The sequence below is a fragment of the Kogia breviceps genome, chromosome X (assembly GCF_026419965.1).
Source record: "Kogia breviceps isolate mKogBre1 chromosome X, mKogBre1 haplotype 1, whole genome shotgun sequence".
Taxonomy (NCBI): Eukaryota; Metazoa; Chordata; class Mammalia; order Artiodactyla; family Physeteridae; genus Kogia; species Kogia breviceps.
The window spans coordinates 71006789-71025945 of NC_081330.1; the positions used below are offsets into that span (position 1 = coordinate 71006789).

The window sequence follows — 19157 nt, forward strand, 5'->3', positions numbered from 1 at the left end:
GGCTGAGCAAGGTAGTCTTTAAAGCTCCTTCTAGATTCTAGCTTTCCTATAAGTAGTCATCAGTGTTCATCATAATGACCCCAGAGTACTAAAATTTTTAAAAATGATTTCTGAATCATTAGAGAAAGGTTCTGTTTTGTTCTATATAGTTATGATATTTTAAATCTTTGAAAATCAGGGATCCCAAATAGAAAATATTACCAATCCACCTGAATATTTACTTTACCAAAACACTTCATTCCCTGATCATTTTGGGCCGTTTACTATAATGTTCTTAGGTAGATTTTTGTTTTTCTTAAAAGAAGGGGAAATTGTAAGGGAATAGATCTCAAGGGTTAGATCCTTGGCTATAAAGACTCCCTTGGATTGCTTGTGGCTGTTGGCTGTAGCGACTTGTTTTCTTGCAGAGATGAAGCATCTGGTTTTTGTTATCTCAATGATGCTGTCCTGGGAATATTACGATTACGACGGAAATTTGACCGTATTCTCTATGTGGATTTGGATCTGCACCACGGAGATGGTAAGCCCTTCATTTTCAAAGGTGCTTCGCTGCTAGGACTGCAGGTTTTTATCAGTAAAGCTGCTTCTAGGCAACTGGTAACAGGAGAAATGCCTCTTGCAATTGAAATTTTCCTAATCCAGAATCCTCAAGTAGGTAGAGATTCTTTTAACTGATACAGTGCCTCCTGTGCTGACCGAGCTGCTTTAAAATACCAGTTTCTTGTAATTTCTCCTCCCCTCTCCTCCAGTAGCAAAGCTCTCCAGTAGAGAACTTTAAGAAGTGGAAATCAGGGTGAGATTTCCTAGTGTTTACTCCAATGCTTAGTAACCTCCCTCAGGCCACTTCCATAGGTTCTAAATGAAATCTGCAGTCAGAGCTGAGAGTCCTGTTGCTTCTCTTAATATAGAAGAGGTGAATGGTGGACTACCATTCTGAATTTTTCACCAATAGGTATACCAACTCATGCAGTGATCAGAATCTGTGCTACTTGCTTTGTATTGCTAAAATATTTAGTCCTGCACAAACTCAGGGCACCTTCTCTAAATTTTAATAGCAGCAGACCCTAACAATTTGTCTTAACCCCATTAATCCTCTCTTAGAAGACTTCACTAAAAGGATGTATTCAGCCCTCCTGTGTACTTTTCATCTAGAACGTAGAGCTACAGTGACAGTTACCCTCATTCTGTTTCTTTACTATAGCCTGTGTATGACACATATTTCCATCTATCTAGGACACTTATCCAGTCAAATTAGTTAAGGATATTCCCTCCCTGCTCCCACATCAGTGATTCCTGCTTCCCTGTTTCCAGGGATCTTTTGAGACAAACTAACAAAACCAAGGCATAAGAGATGAAAAGAATAGTATGTGATGGAAGCTGGGGTCAGCTCTGCTGCCAAAACAGAAAAAGGAAGAAATTGTGGGAGAGACCTCCCAGGGAGTTCAGCTAGATGGAAGCTTCCATGGAATGGTGACAGAAAATTAAAGGTAACGGAGGGAAGAAAGAAGGGTTAAAACAACCAACACACTGCTTTGAGAACCATGTCCAATGAATATCTGAATACTCAGCCAATGCAAAATCCAGCCCTGCTCAAAACCCTTCATGAGGCTCTTATTGCCTATAACAAGGGTAACATTTGGCCGGTGGCTTGTTTTTGTATGACCAGAAAGCTAAGAATGGTTTTTTACATTTTACAAGGTTGTAAAGCAGAAAAAAATGCAATAAAGACCACGTAGTTTTCAAAGCCTAAAATATTTACTATGTAGCCACTTGGTTTGCTAAACCTCAGCCTATAGCAATGGTTCTCAAACGTGAATGTTGATCAGGATGACCTGGCGGCGGGGAGAGCTTGTTTTAAAATGCAGATTCCTGGGCCACATCCACCAGGTATTCAGATTTAGTAGGTCTGGTATGAAACCTGGAAATCTCCATATTAATATCACCCCAGTTGTTCGACAGGCTACGCTTTGAAAACCAGTGGTCTTCAAGGTAAAGTCCACATTATTTGCCCTGTCTTTCAAGGCCTGCCTCAAAGAGGCCTCACCTCCTCTCTCCAGCCTTCTCTCTCACTACTTGCTGTCCAGGTTACTCTACTTAATGATGCCTAGTCACGTCTCACTGTTCCCTCCTCCCTGACTTTGCGGTACTTTTTCCTAACTTAGTTTTGTATTCTTTTCCCCTTTTGCATCTTCAGGTTCTACCCAAGAGCTCAAGTTGGTAGCAGATCTGTCCCGACCACTCCAGCCCAAGTGGCCTCTCCCCCTGTTCACTGTATTGTCCTGTATTGTTTCTATCACTGATTTGATATTTAATTATATATTGTCTTATATTGTGAGTGAATTCTTTAATGTGTATCTGGCTTCTCCTCCCATAGAAACTTACAGTTCCTCCAGAGCAGAAATCAAGTTATTTAATTCTTTCTGTCCTATGCAGAGGCAGGAACAAACAGACCTATGCCTATAGTAGTGGTTCAGTAAAATATTTTTTGAATGAATGAGTGATTATGAAATTCAAACTCTTAGTATCAGAGTTCAAGAATAGAATCAAGTCTATTGAACCATGTAAGAATGAAATAAGACTGTCACCTGAAACCATTCTTTCCGTTTGCAATGTTATTTCTACACCATTTAGAGTTTCCTGTTTTAGCCAACTTTTATGGTGTGTTTCATTTCGGTTTATTTCCCCTCTTCAGCACCTCCCTTCCAGTGACTCCTGCCTCACCTCCAAACTCTTACACATTTGGTTTATTTTAAATCTCCCATGATTCCATAACTAGCATCCTGCGGTGGCCTCAGCAGCACCCCTACCCCATCTTCACCTTCTTGCAGCTACCTAACCACTCTTCCCTTTCACACCGAGCCCCATACCCTCCTCTCTGTTTATGTCCTTTCTTAAAGTATGATTTTCTAACAACACCTATTGGCATTTCCCATGAGAAGTGATACAAATGGCTACTAACCATATGAAAAGGTGCTCAACACTGTTAGACTCATAGAAATGCAAATTAGAACAAGACGGTTCTTTCTGCCTAAGATTAAAAAGAATAATGATACCCAGTGTCAGTCATGTCAGAAAACGGGAACTCTTACACACCATTGAGAGAAGTGTAAATTGTTACCACCTTTCTGGATGGATAAATAATCAGGATTTTCATGAATTATCCTTGTTTATACTTCTGTTTCTAAGTTAAAATGCTATTTTAATTTATTTTGTTTTGTTTTATTTTGTTTACTTAATGCCTTGTGCCTGGAGCCTTCAACTGGTTTTAACTGCTTCCCCAGGGCAAAGCATAAGGCTTGGGAAATTCAAACATACCTGTGATATACAAATAAAGTCAATATTTTTTTAAGGTCTCTGTTGGCCTCTAATGAAGACTGAAAGCATTAAGTAAACAGAGACAATTTCTTTATTTGAAGTATCAAAGAGGGTAATACATGAGTTTGCTAAGAGCTCTTCCATTTTACAAACAGATTATCTGAATACAGTATGACAATTATGTGGTTCTGGGAGGAAAAGTGTAGAGGTGGGCAGCGTGTTTATCTGAATAAGTAGTGGCTTGTTAGAGACATCTTCTATCTCCCAGGCCTCTCTTCATTTTCTGACTGTTAAAATGGAAAGGAGACTCCTTTATAGAAGTTTTTCCTCCTGTCTTTCTCCAGGCTTAAAAAAGCTGTCATTCAGGCTGCTATTAAGGGCTACTTCCATGTTTTAGCCAGAAACATGTACTATAAGTTACTTGGTACACACGGAACTTTGGGTGAACTGCATTTATAACCAAATCTGTATTATAGAGAGTCATTTTATAATTAGGTTTTCACTATGTAATGCCTAATGTTTGTATTGGTCATGTTTTTCAAAGGGTTGCCACATTGTACTTCTTTGAAAAAAATCCCAAGGATTTAACTTAGAACCACTGAAACAAAACATAAAACTTCCAAGATGGTGCCAGTTTCCTTTATGCAGCTCTGTTGACAATGCCTCAATTATGAGCTCCAGCCCTTCCCCACCTTTTAGAACAGGTTGTCAGAGAGAGCCTGCGCATCCCCATTGCTTGGAAATGTCCAGCTTTAATTTGAGTGAATTTGAAAAGGAACCCCAGACTTCGCTTGAGGCCAGAGTTCTACCTCATTTTGTAATGACAGAGATCCAAGACCAGAGTTTTGTTACTTTTATTCCTCAGCTTGCTAGCTTTATTATTGCTACCTTCCCCTCTCTCTTCCTTCCCACAGCTACTTTCTAGAGTTTCAGTTGTTGAAAACAGAGAGTTGCATATATGAAGTGATTCTTCTGCCATTTCTTTCTCTGGTAGGTGTAGAAGATGCCTTCAGTTTCACCTCCAAAGTCATGACGGTGTCCCTGCACAAATTCTCCCCAGGATTTTTCCCAGGCAAGTGATCTGTGTGCTCAGTATTACACTTGAGGAATAAATACTGCAGTTCTATACATTTCTTATATCTTATATTTCGATAGCTGCATGCTGTGAATGCCGTATTGGTGCTACTCCATGCAAAACATTTAACACAGGTCATTTCAGGTGACAGCGATAAAAGGAATGTAATGCTGCTGCTTTTTCCAGATGATTTTCATGGACTGTCAATAGACAGCTCACTTACACTTACTGTACTATCAGGTAGCCTGTGTAACACTTATCCTGATAAGTGTGATGATATATTAGTATTATGTCAATCTAAGATGTATGAAAAATCTAGTGAAGAAATTAATCTCTATTTTTTTGTTCATTTGATCCAGCAAGATGGAGACTAAGGTTTTCCCATTTTCTTACAGTTTTCCTACTTCCCCAACACTGTTTACAACAGTTATTTTTTTAAAATTTCATTCCCTTAGAAATAATCATTCATTCAAGATTGTTCTGCTAATTGACCTTTTGATTTTCTGAATTCCTCAGAAGAAGCCTTCAAGTTTTCTAATTCTCATGTTCTTAAAACTGTTCTCCGTGTTCCTCTCTTTGACAGGAACAGGTGATGTGTCTGATGTCGGCCTAGGGAAGGGACGGTACTACAGTGTAAATGTGCCCATTCAGGATGGCATACAGGATGAGAAGTATTACCACATCTGCGAAAGGTATAGCTGCAGTGCTGAGCCAGTAACAAGTGCATGACTTTTCTGTAGGATGCGATGGCCCCCAATCCCACAGAATTCTTGTTTTCAAAGAACCATTTGAAAAAAAATTAAAAGCTACTATATACTCATGTAGCTTTTGTACACTGCTCACTACGCTTATTTGATCAGGTAACCATCCCCTGTCTGGAAGAGCAGAGTGTTTGGACCAGAGCCACACTCTCAGTTTGATCTTACCAGCCACTCTATATGGTTAAGGCCTTCCCAAGAGCAGAGCTTCTCGGCTGTCCTGGGGATCCCTTGTCTACTAGTTTCTTAGCTAAAACCTGCATATAATATGATTTCATTAGCCCGGGAGGGTCAGTTTTGGTTTTCCGTTATGGAGATCCGCTTCCATCCACTGGTGTGAATATTAGAGAGTTCTTTATTATAAGTTCTTGAGTTCTAACCGTTCTATTAAAATTGGAGTCAGAAATCTGTTCTTTTTGCGCTATGGTTAAGGATTAAATTACAGCCACTTGTAGGCAGACAGTTTGGTGCCACTGTGTAGATCAGACCATTGGGGCTGAAAAGCTCTATGGAATGGGGAAGAGGGTGGCTAAACTCATATTCGTGAAAATTGAGATTGGTCAGGCACAACAAATTCACTGCTGACATTGGCAGTAAAGAAAGTGAGTCTGACTAGAAGTCAGCAAGTCAACATTACTTAAGGTTGAGGGGATTGAGGTGCTTTTGATCCCTCTCCCACTTGGCTCAGATTTCTCCCAACCTTCTGGTGGAAACAGGGACTTCCCAAAGGAGCCGGCACTGGCTGTCATCACTGGCAGTTGTATAAACAAAGTAGAAGTATTAAAAAATAAAAACTTTATGCTTCAAAGGTGCCTCTTAGTTCAAGAGTTTTGGCAAGCTGGGTCATCAGCAGCAGCCCTAGCCTCTTCATATTTTGATCATGTCCCCTGGCTACCTCTGCATTGTCAGACTGAAAAGGCCTCTTTTTCTTTTTCTTTTTTTTTTTTTGAGCCTGCCATTGATGGTTTTAATTGCCCTTCTTTGTTCCTCTTGGGCTCTGTTCTGTCCTTCTTGATATGTGCAGATCAGAGCTGCTTATGTAACTTTACCAAAAATGTCCCGTAGTTCTATGTAAAAGGAGAATTATTTTGTTTTTCTTTTAATCCCCTTATTGACAGTGCCCAACATTTTGTTGCCTTTTTTTTTTTCCATATCAGGAAACTAGGTTGTTGTCTTCAGTGCTCTGTCCACGGGGTTTCCTAGAGCTTTTTCCTGGGCCTTAATTGAAAGGTCAGCACTCGTCATCCTGCAAGTGTAGTTTGTAATCTCTGGCCTTCCCTAAATGGATTACCTTACATGTGCCCCTATTGAAGCTCATCTGCCAGTCATAAAACCTCCTTAGGTCTTCCTTTCTCCCCATCACCTTGGCATTTCACTGCCCGGAAAAGCTGAATATCATCTGCAGACTTGAGGATTTCTCAGTGTCCACCCCCAAGCCAGTCTACTACTTACCCTTCTTCAATCAGAAAACTTCTGTTTCTCCCCTAAATTTCCTTTCTCTCTCTAAACCAGTTCCTACTACATGATTTTTAAAAATTGTAATCCCATAGAATTTCATGTTTAAAAACAGCCTTGTATCAAACTTAATTAAACATTTTAAAAGTGAGTTTAGCCCCGAGGAAAAGCTCCGCGGAGGATCACACATGATTTCCCTTTACAGAAACCATGTTGCCGCCTCCACCCCAGTGTTCAGATAGCCAGCGTTTATTAAAGATTCTTCTAGCTTGCCTACCAGAGTACCAGACACTCATCAGTTTATAGTTCCCAGGGCCCGTTTCACCTGTGGAGCCACACCAGCAAACCTCACAGCGATCATCGAGAATAACAGGCTCCAGGTTTTGATTAGAGGGACAATCATTTTTCCCTTTGACTTCTTTCAGAGGGACAGTCATTTTTCCCTTTGACTTCTTTCAGAAGTCATGTGGTCAGGGTGTTACATGAAGACAGCTCTGATTCCAAGGGTGCCAAGAAGGCTTCCTGACCCAAACATCTCTCCCATCTGTTGGACTAATATCTGAAATTCCTTTAACAGGAAACATACTTTTATTCTACAATTAGAAATAGGCCATAAAATGGAACCTCTCCTCCTTACCCTAACTCTGCCATGGATGTACGGTTCCACAGAGCTTTTCTTGACAGCAAATTTTGAAAGGGTTAGAGCGTGAGCACCCTGAGCATTCAGAAGAGCAGTAGTGGGAAAGGGGCACAAACAACAAAACAATCTTTGCCACCTAAATAGTTTTGCAGAGGGTCAGCCCTAGTAACTGTATCGCTTAGTCCCAGTCATTATGTTTTTGACTATTTCTAGTTTGTTGCTTGGAACCAGAATGTCTTGTTCATTTACCATTATGACATCTGGCTCATCTGCCTATCTCAAAAGACAGAGTAGACAGAAATAGCTCACTTGTGTAAAAAGGTCATTCAGTTCATCTGCAATCCCTTTTTCATCCCTTTTGTTCCATGAGCCCACTGGTTTTCTGGCTCACTTCTTACCTGTGATAAATAAAGGATCTCTTATTGCTAGTTCACTTACGAGATGCTCTAATTTTCGTTTGGCACTAGTTTGCTCCTGAACTACATCTCCCTGTGGGATTCAGGAGCCCTTTTTCTTTCTCTTCCTTCCTTCTTTCCTTCCTTTTTTTTTCCTATGTCTTTTTCCTCTGCTGTAGCCTTTTTTGACTTTGCCAGTTAGGCAGGAACTTAATGGTTTCATCTTAAGGTTGAATATACTCTCTTTATTTAAAAAAAATGTCTTAGGGTTTCCTTTTTAATAGACTGGATATGGAATCTTTACCTGAAGGTTTTCAGCACCAAAAGTTCCATTTTATGAAAAAGACAATTTCACAGTAAGAGCTCCCTAGGTCATTCCATGCTAATTTAGAAGGGCAAGGGTCACAATTCCCAAAATTTCCCATAATTTATATACAGGCAAAGTTTGATGGGAGAGGAAATCTGTTTTGCCAAAAAGACCATTTTCCAATTCCCAGGCTCTGTCATCTGAAAGAGAAAATACTGCTCTGCCTTTGTTTAACCTGTTTGCTCTCTAATTGTATTTGAATGCGATATGAGATAATTTTAATAATGTTTAAGCTACTACCCAGAAGGCTATGTTGATGACTTCAGGAACATTTATAGTTAAGGAGTCTAGGAGAAAAGGACAAATAACCAGTACTTCTTGCGGTTGGTTCAAGAGAGGTACCTCTCTGAACCCTTAAATCTTGCAGGATGACCAAACTACTTGCCCACTGTGAACTGTCATGACATATGCGTAACTTGAAGAAGAATTTCAGAGTTGTGTCCAAACTTCTTAGTTTGTATCCTACCTATCCTTTTAAGCCCTAACAGCCAGAAAGCATTCTTTACTAAATGTCCAGTTATTAAGATATATCTCATAGGAAAGCTATATATATGGTACTTATGGTATGTATGGATACAAAGCATACTAAAGTTGACACAATATTTGGGGGGAAAAAACTCACATTTTGTTAAGAATATTCAGCTATTCAACTTTGTAAAATAATTAAGTACAGACTGCATAAATATTTCACCGAAAGGAAAATACATTGTTAAACAGACTTCTCAATGAATAGGACTTATGAAAGGCCCTATTAAGCAGGGCTTCTCAATCAATAGTAGTCTTTATATCCACATATGCAAAACTTTGCTAGTAAGAGCTATCAGTCCAACCAAAGAAATAATCTTATTCTAGTGAACTAGGGTTCACAGTAGTAGTTATTAAAATAAAAATCTTCCTGGGCTTCCCTGGTGGCTCAGTGGTTGAGAATCCGCCTGCCGATGCAGGGGACGCGGGTTCGTGCCCCGGTCCGGGAAGATCCCACATGCCGCCGAGCGGCTGGGCCCGTGACCCATGGCCGCTGAGCCTGCGCGTCCGGAGCCTGCGCTCCGCAACGGGAGAGGCCACAACAGTGAGAGGCCCGCGTACCACAAAAAAAAAAAAAAAAAAAAAAAAAAAGAATCTTCCTATATTTGGCCTGTTTACCTTGAGTCCTATGGCTTATATTCTTTAACTCAAAATTAAAAGAAACCTTTTTTTGCCATCAAAGACCATTGACCTAAAGAAAACTTCAGGGACTCTGGAAGTTAAAAGAAGCAACAACAACCAAAAATAATATTTTTGCCTCCTTTCTTTTATGAGAATTATTATACTTTTCTATTTTAAATAATTTTTTATAGCTCTTCAACTGTTTTTTCAAATGTTAATTCTACTGTGCTTGGGATAACCAGGATAGCCTGTTCAGAAATAACTTGTTCTCTAGGACAACAGCAAGCTCATTAAAGGAATAGCTCATTTAAACCCAAGCTTTTATTCCTGTGGGGAATTCCTTCTTCCATCTATACTGAGCTCTGCTGCTAGTCAATGAGGAAGAGAAAAAAAACCATATAGTGTCTCTGTGGTTTATATTTATTGTGTGAGAATTTTCCATAGAGCCTGACATGGCCCCTGAAATACAAGTCAGTAGTGTTTTAAGCACAGGATTCATTCCTTATGGGTCTGAGACCAAAATTCACCTCTCTGAAGCCACTCTGACCTTCCTACAAAAGAATCGAGTGCCTCAAGTCACCCTATAGGATTTTTAAAACATTAATTAACAATAATAAAGGGGGAGCTACCAATATAACAACATAGGGGATTTGTTTATATTTTAGTATAATGACACTTTTATTCATTCATTCGATAAATATTTATTGAGTGTCTGCTTCATGCCTGCCCTGTACGTAGGTACTGGTGGTGGTTAACAAAACAGATGAGGCTCCCACACCCTGGAGCTTAGCTCCTAGGGAGGACTTGCCTGTGCCAGGAATTTTACTAATCATTTATTTGATTTTTTCCATTTGATACTTATAGCAATATACAATCTATAATACCTGCAAAGGTAGGTATTCTTATTCCCATCTTATAAATGAGAAAACTGGAGCTTAGAAAGGTTGATTTGCTTAAGGTCACACAGCTAGCATTAACCATCAGCTACATTGTCCCCAAAGTATCACATGGAAGTATGAAATGTTTTCACAAGGAAAAAATACCACCCCCCAAGACTTCTTGGAAATTTTTATCTCCAGGGATTGCAGAAAAGTCCTAAAAAAAGAAACCATTTAAGATTATGCAAATAAACCACAAGATCTGTAGTATACACAATCCATTGTGCTTATGTTTGTAAAAGTACAACTTAGATTTGTGCTAATTAAAAAAAAAACCTCTTAATTCTAAGGATTTAATTTATAATTTTATTCATCAAAAACAAGAATAAATATTGTGAGATTTTACTTCTTAGGTTTTAAATTTCTGATTAAAGTTTGGAAACATGGAGATTCTGTAAATCTGCTTTTTCCTTTATTTTCAACGGAGAAAATCCTGACTTCCTTCTTTAGAAAGTGAATAGTGTCACATGTCATTATCTAGAGGTCTCCTCACACAATTCTTTTCAAGTGTTTTTTGGGGGACTAGTATCGCTAAAGACTTTTAACATTATGCATTTTTGCAACTGTAGGTATAATTTGTATCATCTCTTGGTCCTAGCAGAAGGCCATATCTACATATAGGGTAGAAATTCTCCATCCATGCTATAATTTGTTCATCCAATACCAATGGAATAAAATGAGAACCAAGGGACATCACTAAAAGATATTTAAGTGAAATGTTTTCTTTCCCTATTGACTTCTAATGTTATATTTAAAGAAGAGATGTTTTAATGATGATAGGTTTTTCTTTCATTATAATGATGTCATCTTGAATTTATCTTCCACTTGGGACTCCAGATTCCTTATCATTCAGTTTTAGAAACAGGTAGATAGATCCTCAGTGAAAGAGAACCCAACAATTATAGCCTACTCCTTTGAGCTTGGTGATGTGGCAAAAGCTATAAGAACACATAATCATACATAAATATTTTAAGCAATACAATTTTTTTCAAAATTCTCTTTCATCTGATGAGAAGGGAAGAACTGTCTAGAAATTTGCATTTGAGAACAAAAAATTATATAGCCTTACTTCCATCTTCATCCCCATTTTCATTACACTCTGAGAGCTAGTGAAAATTCTTTACAAAATTACCTCTCTTCAGTCAGGTCACACCTATACCACCTTGATCATTACTAGGTCACTATGGCCCAGTGATAAAGGTCATGGAACCTGCTACTTCCTTGTATGAGCCTGGAACGTTGAACTCAGCCCTCCATAAGTAAGATATTTGTAGTCAATGCTTTTGTTCTGTTTGATAAACTTCTATTCTGCCTCTGTGTGGTATGGCAGATGCAAATTGCCAGTTGTTTCTGGAAAATGGATGACTCAGACACTAATTAAATTCACTGTTAACATTAGGCACAGGTGGAAATGAGACCAAAGCGGGCCATTCATTTAATGTTCCTAATTTGATGTGTCTTTTAAAATATAATATTAAATTCAAAAGACATTAAGTGCCTAAGAGTATAGGATAATTTGGAGGTGGGGTTACTGTGCTTAATTATCTGTGTTGTCCTGAACCCTCCATCAGTGAGCCCGCCTTGTCCCCCATACTTGGTTAGTGTGGCAGTGGAGAACTGTTTTTTTTTCCCTCACCTGATCCTTTGAGCTTTATATCCATGTGGTTAGACAGTTCTTTTTTTTTTAAACATCTTTATTGGAGTGTAATTGCTTTACAATGGTGTGTTAGTTTCTGCTTTATAACAAAGTGAATCAGCTATACATATACATATATTCCCATATCTCTTCCCTCTTGCATCTCCCTCCCTCCCATCCTCCCTATCCCACCCCTCTAGGTGGTCACAAAGCACCGAGCTGATCTCCCTGTGCTATGCAGCTGAGAAGGACAGTTCTTATATCCTTCTTCCTTGCTCGACCAGTGGCTTTCATGACCAATTCCTAAACTCTTGCACCGAGTAGCCCTGACACGATGACAGCCCCTACCCCTAGCAGTCTTTCTAGGCGATTTATTTTTTTTCATGTAAGTCCAGGAGGACCATCTCCTAGAATTCGGTGGGTTTGTTCTGTCACTATGACATGTACCTTCTCTGCTCTCTTCTTAATGCTGAATGATCCCTGCCCCCTGGAGAAAGTGACCTGATTCTTCTTCCACAGCAGTAATAGGTTCTGAGGCTAGAACATGCTCTGAAACTACCCAGAGGCAGGAAGAGCTGGCTCATAAATGGAAAACTTGAGAATTACACCCCCTAACGTAGGGCTGCCCTGAAAAGAATCCTAAATTTGAATATGTCTGTGCTTGGTGGGACATTCTAATATCAAAATTCATATTACTCCTCTTAGCTGCTCTCCACCATGTACCCCTTCCCCCATCCTAATTCTCTCCCCTCTCGTGTTCTTTCATCACTGCTCTGTCCCCTCGCTCTAGCCTATAAAAAACTGCCCTTTACGCTCCACTCTCACATCTTACAGCTCTGAATGACTGTGCCTGACACTGTCATTCACCCGGCAGCTGCCGGCACTGATGAGCTGCCTGCTTTGTTGTATCTTGTTGACATGGGCTGTACAGAGATTTAGTTAAATCTGATGTCCCCCATCTGACAAAAAGGCCCAATGCTAAGTTTGGCCAGGCTTTGCTCTCCATGCGCTGTTACCCACTGCACCATCAGGAAACAGCCATACCCATTGATACTTAAAGCAGGACCAAAGAAAAGACACCTCAAAGAAAGCCATATCAAATAACCAGCTAACAAGTTAAAAAGCGAAAGGGTATGTGCATTTGCCTAGAGACCGTGCAAGTGCTGCTGTGGAGTGAGCTGGATGCAAAGGGGCTTGTATATGCTCCCCCTGGGCAGGAGAATCCTGCAGAGGAAGGTGAGGTTTGCTGGGGTTGGGGCAGGGTGGTAGGGGGACCACCTTAAATATATTAGGGATGAAAGCAGAAAAACATCTATCCTATTTAATTATAGGCAAGCCTCACTAACTCAGCCTAAGAGGAAAGCCAGTCTGAATTATGGAATATTTTTAAATACATTTTTATTATTTTCAAGCACTGGACACGCTAGTAATTCAAACTGGACTAACAGCATCGAACAGTACCTCAGGGAAAGGGCTTTAAGAATCATTTGTAATTAGCATATCAATTATTTGTATATAAGTGGATGTGCACAAAGTGCATAAAAGGTTTATTCTCTTAAGTAGGACAAACATTCCCCAGCACAGTCCTGTTTACACTATTAATTTGCTTAGCCAGCCCTTTTTGTGCCAAGATAGATGTATGTAAGACATGCTTATTTCCTCAGGGAAGAATGAATCGCTTCCCTATGTTTAGTCCAGTAACTAAGAAGCGGAGCGCCACTTGATTGGTTTGGGATTTCCAGGATATGGAGTTTTGAATTTGCATACAGACTAGAGAGATTTCATATGGAGAAGATCTGGCAGCCGTTGCCAGAGACCCAGTTTCCCCATCTGGATTTCATTGGAGTGATCTGGATTTCATCAAGCAACAGGACACTGATCCTAAATGATCCACCAGACACTCTAACATAGGCATGTTTAAAATACATCCTGCCCCAGAAAAATAACTGCTAAAATATGATGAGTTGGAGTTAGTCTATGTGCAGTACTTAAAAGTAATAAAAATGCATTTATTTTTAAGTCCCACAAAAACCGTGCAGTATCAAGTTAATGATGAAAATCAATCCCCAAACTCTTTTCTTGCACACCTCATTGTGTGACGGCATGGCAGAGATTTCCAATCATCTGGGAAAGGATATTATATTTTGATGAGCTGCACCAGGTGTTAACTATATGGCAGGATTTCGACTTTGAATCTTAGGGAGGCCCTCCTGGGTAAAGAAGGGTGAGGGAAGGGCTAGGGGCATGTTTATTGTTAACAAATCATTATTGTCTACCTAAGTTCAAAAATCAGAGCAAGTGAATTGAAAAAGAAGAAGTATCAGGTATATAGGGAGTGTAGAAAATATGATTAGGAAATGAGAAACAGAGATATAGGCCTATATTTCTACCCGTATGTATTAAAACTGTGCTCTAGGTAAATTGTGAATTCTTCAAGGCTTAGAGAGTAAAAACTAAGTGCAGAGAGCGTAAGCACAAGCAGTAAATATACACACAAATGTTGTAACTACAGTTTGGAATGACTCCAGCTCTCTCCTTTCCCCCAAGGGCATCACTATCCAGGGTCTGCAAAGGCCAAATAGCTGTTTGGCTTCCAATCTGATTTTTTGCTAAGAAATCAGAGAAGTCGGTTTCAATTTTAATAATATATTCTCCCAACCTCTATCTAACAGAAAGGCACTTGTGTTTCTGCCCCTTCTTAAAGTGAATTTTGTGTTTGGTGAAAGGTAATAGATTGGCAGCACTGGAAAAGGAATTACTGTATTCCCAGAACAGGTATAACCAGGCAGTGACACTATGAAATTTCTCTCTGCCTTTGGGGAACATTAGAGTACCATTCAGGAAGTCACTGCTATGGTGTGCTGTGCTGAACTCAACAGTATCCTAGTGGGCTGAAGGAATTAACATAGCACTCGAAGGGCCTGACTTAAGGCCATTCATTTATTCATTCAACATTAGGGAGTGCTTACCATGTGCCTGATGCTGGGAGAAGACTTTTGCAAATGTTATATCATTTAATCCTCATAATAACCCTGTGAGGGAGAGAATATTCTTGTTTTACAGAGACGGTTCAGAGAAGTTATTTGTCCAAGTTGCTATTGCAAGCACTGGATCCAACTTTGTCTGACCCCCAAGTGCAGTGTTCTCCCTGAACTCCATGCTGTGGAGGCTGCAAAGGGGATGGATGAGACATGCCCAAATAATGTGATGCATAGCAGAATGTAATCTGTGCTTGTGTGAGTGGTCCTGGTGGTTACAGAGCAGTAAAATGACCTACCCCAGGTCAAATAAAGAGTCATTAGTATAGCTAGACTTAGGATTCATATTCTTTAAGCCCTCTTCCATTTTGGGGTGTTTTGGTTTGGTTTGTTTGTTTCAGTTTAAGCTCTCCAAACCAGCCTGCCTCTCCACCTACCCCACCCCCTGTGCCGATAATATATATTCTGCTTCCTAGGGCCTTGGGCCTTTCAGAATGCGGAGAGCCAAAGAGCACTGGGATTTAGTGAAAAGAGCACTAGATTTGAATTAGAATTACTGTTCTAATTCTAGCTCCGACAATTCACTCTAGGCTGCTGGTAAGGCCCTTTAATTCTAGATGACTCACTTTCCCCTGTGTGAATGAGAATGGTTTACTTCAAAGAGGTAAAGAGATAAGTAATAATAAACTAAAAATAGTGCACAGCCCTTTTTGTTGCCAAGGTGACATATAATTGATGAGTGGAATTACTTACTACAAAGCATGTTAGAAAGGGATGCCAATTAGAATCTGTGTTTCTGTATAATGGACTCAGCAATGAGAGAAAAGATGCCCCTGTAAAATGTTAAGAAACTACATCTTAAAAAATAAAACAGCATCACAAGAGGGAAGAGTTATGGGAACATATGTAAATGTATAACTGAATCACTTTGTTGTAAAGGAGAAACTAACACACTATTGTAAAACAGTTATACTCAAATAAAGATGTTAAAAAAATAAATTTAAAAAAACATAAAATAAAACAGCAAAAGCGATCTGAGGATTGTTTGGGAAGGTTGGGGGTTTAGAGGTTTGAGGTTGGTTGGTTGGTTTTTCTTTTATAGCTTTGGGTGTTTTGTTTTGTTTTATCCTAAAGATGTTAATGGCATCAGTACACCTTGTCTGATGCTAAAAGCGGAAAGAGAGACTTATAGGAAATTAAATGTCTTCTGGATATGTCCAAGAGGCACCCATGGCCCCAAACAAAATGACACATCATCCTCACCTCAGGGAGCCCCCCCACCCCAGTTCCCTGCATCCCTGAACCATTTGTAATAGATATTCAGGAATCCCCGAGGCATTTACCATATGCTGCATCCCCCGCAGGTTGAGTTTTTGCAGAATGAGTCAGCAGTACCTGAGTTGAGATATGACTGAGGGAATTTAGAGAAGACAATACCTGTGAAAAGTTGACAAGCTCCCATTTGGGACTGATTAGCCATCTTTGGGTCCTTAAGGCAATCCCTCCTCTGAATCCCATACAATGCAATAGGTTTAAAATGTTTATCATAAAAGCAGAAACTAACACACCATTGTAAAGCAATTATACTCCAATAAAGATGTTAAAAAAATTTTTATCATAGAAAGGGTTTTGCTGTTGGCAATAAATTTTCTCACGTTGACTTTGGAAGCTCACAGTGTTAGTAGCAAATATTTCTCTCTTCTCTCCATTTCCTGCCCTTCTTGGTTTTTCAACTTTGAATTCCTCATTTCTTTAATCTCTGTTGAGGACGTCTCTAGAGGGTGCTGAGGGTGCTTGTTGGAAAATACAAAGATGATAAGGCTGGTCTAGGCTGATTTGCAAGTGAGCAGTTAGGAGACAAACCTTGCTAGGAGCATGCACCAATAAGAGGTCTGGCTAGAGGGGCAAGTTTGGGTTACCAAATCTATCACCAACATTGATTAAGGGTAATTGTCACACCATCTTTCTGGCATTCCATTTCCCTGAGAGAAATCTTTTAGAACTTTATGTATTTAAAAACAAACAAACAAAACAAAAACAAGTTCCACCACTGGTATTAGAGGTAAAGTGGCACCAGTGAATGATCCCAAGGGTACACCGTAGAAGCTGTGGTCTACCCTGATGGAATAAAAGAAAAGGGGATAATGCTACAATTTGGTTCTTGGGCTTTTCCTTTTATCTAAAAGCATCATTAACGTCATCACCCCTGGCTTTTATCCACCTCCGGCACCAATCACCTTCCCCAAATCAATACCTGTAGAAACAGCTGCCACAGCCTCTCGTCCTCATTTGCATAGCCTTGTCTGAAGAGCAGACTGCTCAATACTGAGGGATCCGGTTTCTCATCAAGAAAATTGCATTTCAAATGAATATCTTATGTGTTTATAGGGAAGTTACTAATGTAGTATAATGAGATGCCTGTCCTCCCCCTCCTTTCTGGGTAAGCGATTTTATACTTTCCCAAAACCTAAAATTAATGATTGCAGTGTAGCAGATAGTACTGTTACAGTGGTTAGGGAAGCTTTCCCCAAAGCAATCTGGAATGATATTTCATTCATTTATTCATTTAATAACTATTTATTGAATGCCTCCTATGTATAAAGTATTAAGTCTACCCTCAAGGAAGCTGGGGGAACTTTAAAAATTATAGATACACAGAGAGATATACATATATATTCACATTCATACACAGTCTAATAAGATGAAACATGGAAAGTTATAAGAACCGTAAGAGATAAAATGCAGTGGGCACTCAAAGGGAGAAGATACTTCAGAAAGGGCTTAATTGAGGAGGTAACATTTGATCTGGCTTCTAAAGGGTAGCTAATTATTATATCTTTACAAAGTGTGTAAATGTGTATGTGTTTATGAAATCTGGGTCAAGTTTAAATGTATGAGATTGCAGGGGAAGATGCTCTATGCAGAGGGTACAGCAAGATCAAAGTCGGAAAAGGCTGAGTTCTGTACAGAGAATAGCAATGGTTTAGTTTGTCTGGACTGTGAAGTGCATGAGAAGAACAATTTACAAAGGAGATTGGAAAAGTGGGTGGGAATCACCTCACGCAGGACCTGGAATTCTTGGCAACGAAAATTTTTACCATGTTCTGCAAGAGTTTGGGGAACTGCCAAAGGTTTTAGAATGAGGGTATAGTATAATTAGAGCTAAGGTTAACACTCGAAAAATAATAATGCAGTGCCTGCTTCTGCTGTTATACAAAATAATGTGTAAAGTGGCTGGAACAAGCACCTGATGCACGGTAAATCATGGAAGCAGGTATACTGTGGTGATTTAGAACATGGACTGGTGCCAGGAGGCCTGGGTGCAAAAGCCAGCTTGCCACTTAATAGCTGTGTGATCTTGTACAGATTTCTTAACCTCTCTATGCTGCTGTTTCCCCATTATAGAATAGGATTAATGATAACACCTATTTTATAAATTGTTATGAGAGTCACATGAGCTAATACATATAAAGTGCATAGAACAGTGCTCAGTTTTTAATAAAGTACTCGATACATGTTAGCTGACATTATTTCATTATTTATTCATGAAGGAGATGGAATTTGAGTGAACCTTTAAAAAATAGATATGATGTAGACATGTAGAAAGGTGACTTTCAGGCACAAGGAAGTGCATGACAAAACGGAAGTGCAGGGTGAGTGGGATGAACCATGGACAGTTCAGTTTGCCTACAGAATAACGTAGGTTAAGGAGCTATTAGAAAATAAGATTCAAAAGGTAGGCTGGAATCATATCATGAAGGACTTTGAATCATAAGCTAAGAATTTTAAGCATCATCTAAAGATAATGGAGAGATATTGAACGTTTTTGAGTAAGGAAGTGACTTGATCAAAACCTTCCCTAAGGAAAATTAATATGATGGTGGTGTGTGGGGGGGTGTTGGATTAGAGAGGTAAGAGACTTGAGGCAGAGAAATTAATTAGGAAGCTATTGGTGTAATCCACAAGGAGGTCATAAGTGCTAGACTAGAGTACTGCCATGAGAGCATGAGAGTGGAAAGGACAGAATAGGAGAGGGATTGGTGCAAGTCTGGTAACTGAAGAGGAGCACAGAAAGGAAGGAATCACAAAGAGCCTCAGAGTTTTGAACACATTACTGAAAGGATGGGGTATCATTAGCAGAGACAAAGAATAGAAGAAGAGGTAAGATGATAGGTTCAGCACAGTCAAAATGGAGCTGTAAATCACAGATGACTTTGTAGAAATTGACAAGCTGATCCTAAAATTTATACAGAAATTCAACCCGGAATAAGCAAAAAAAATCTTGAAAAGGAAAAACAAGGTTGGAGCACTTCCCAGCTTTAAAACTTACTACAAAGCTACTGTAATCAAGACAGTGTGGTGCTGGCAATGAGGCTAGACATATAGAGCAATGGAATAAAGTTCAGAGTCCAGAAATATGTACAGTCAATTCATTTTACTCAGAGTGCCAAGAC

The 19157-nt window shown here is 39.5% G+C and overlaps 1 protein-coding gene across 6 annotated transcripts in view; it reads left to right on the top strand.

Moving 5' to 3' along the window:
• Positions 1 to 19157, top strand: part of HDAC8 (histone deacetylase 8) — a 234955-nt gene that overhangs the window by 69140 nt on the left and 146658 nt on the right. For all 6 annotated transcript variants that reach the window (XR_010838576.1, XM_059050421.2, XM_059050425.2 and 3 more), the window contains exons 5-7: positions 408 to 520; positions 4310 to 4387; positions 4974 to 5082. Coding sequence is in view for 5 of the 6 variants with exons in the window: in XM_059050421.2 (XP_058906404.1) it covers positions 408 to 520; positions 4310 to 4387; positions 4974 to 5082 (300 nt within the window). In the remaining variant the exon portion in view is untranslated. The remainder of the gene's footprint in view (positions 1 to 407; positions 521 to 4309; positions 4388 to 4973; positions 5083 to 19157) is intronic.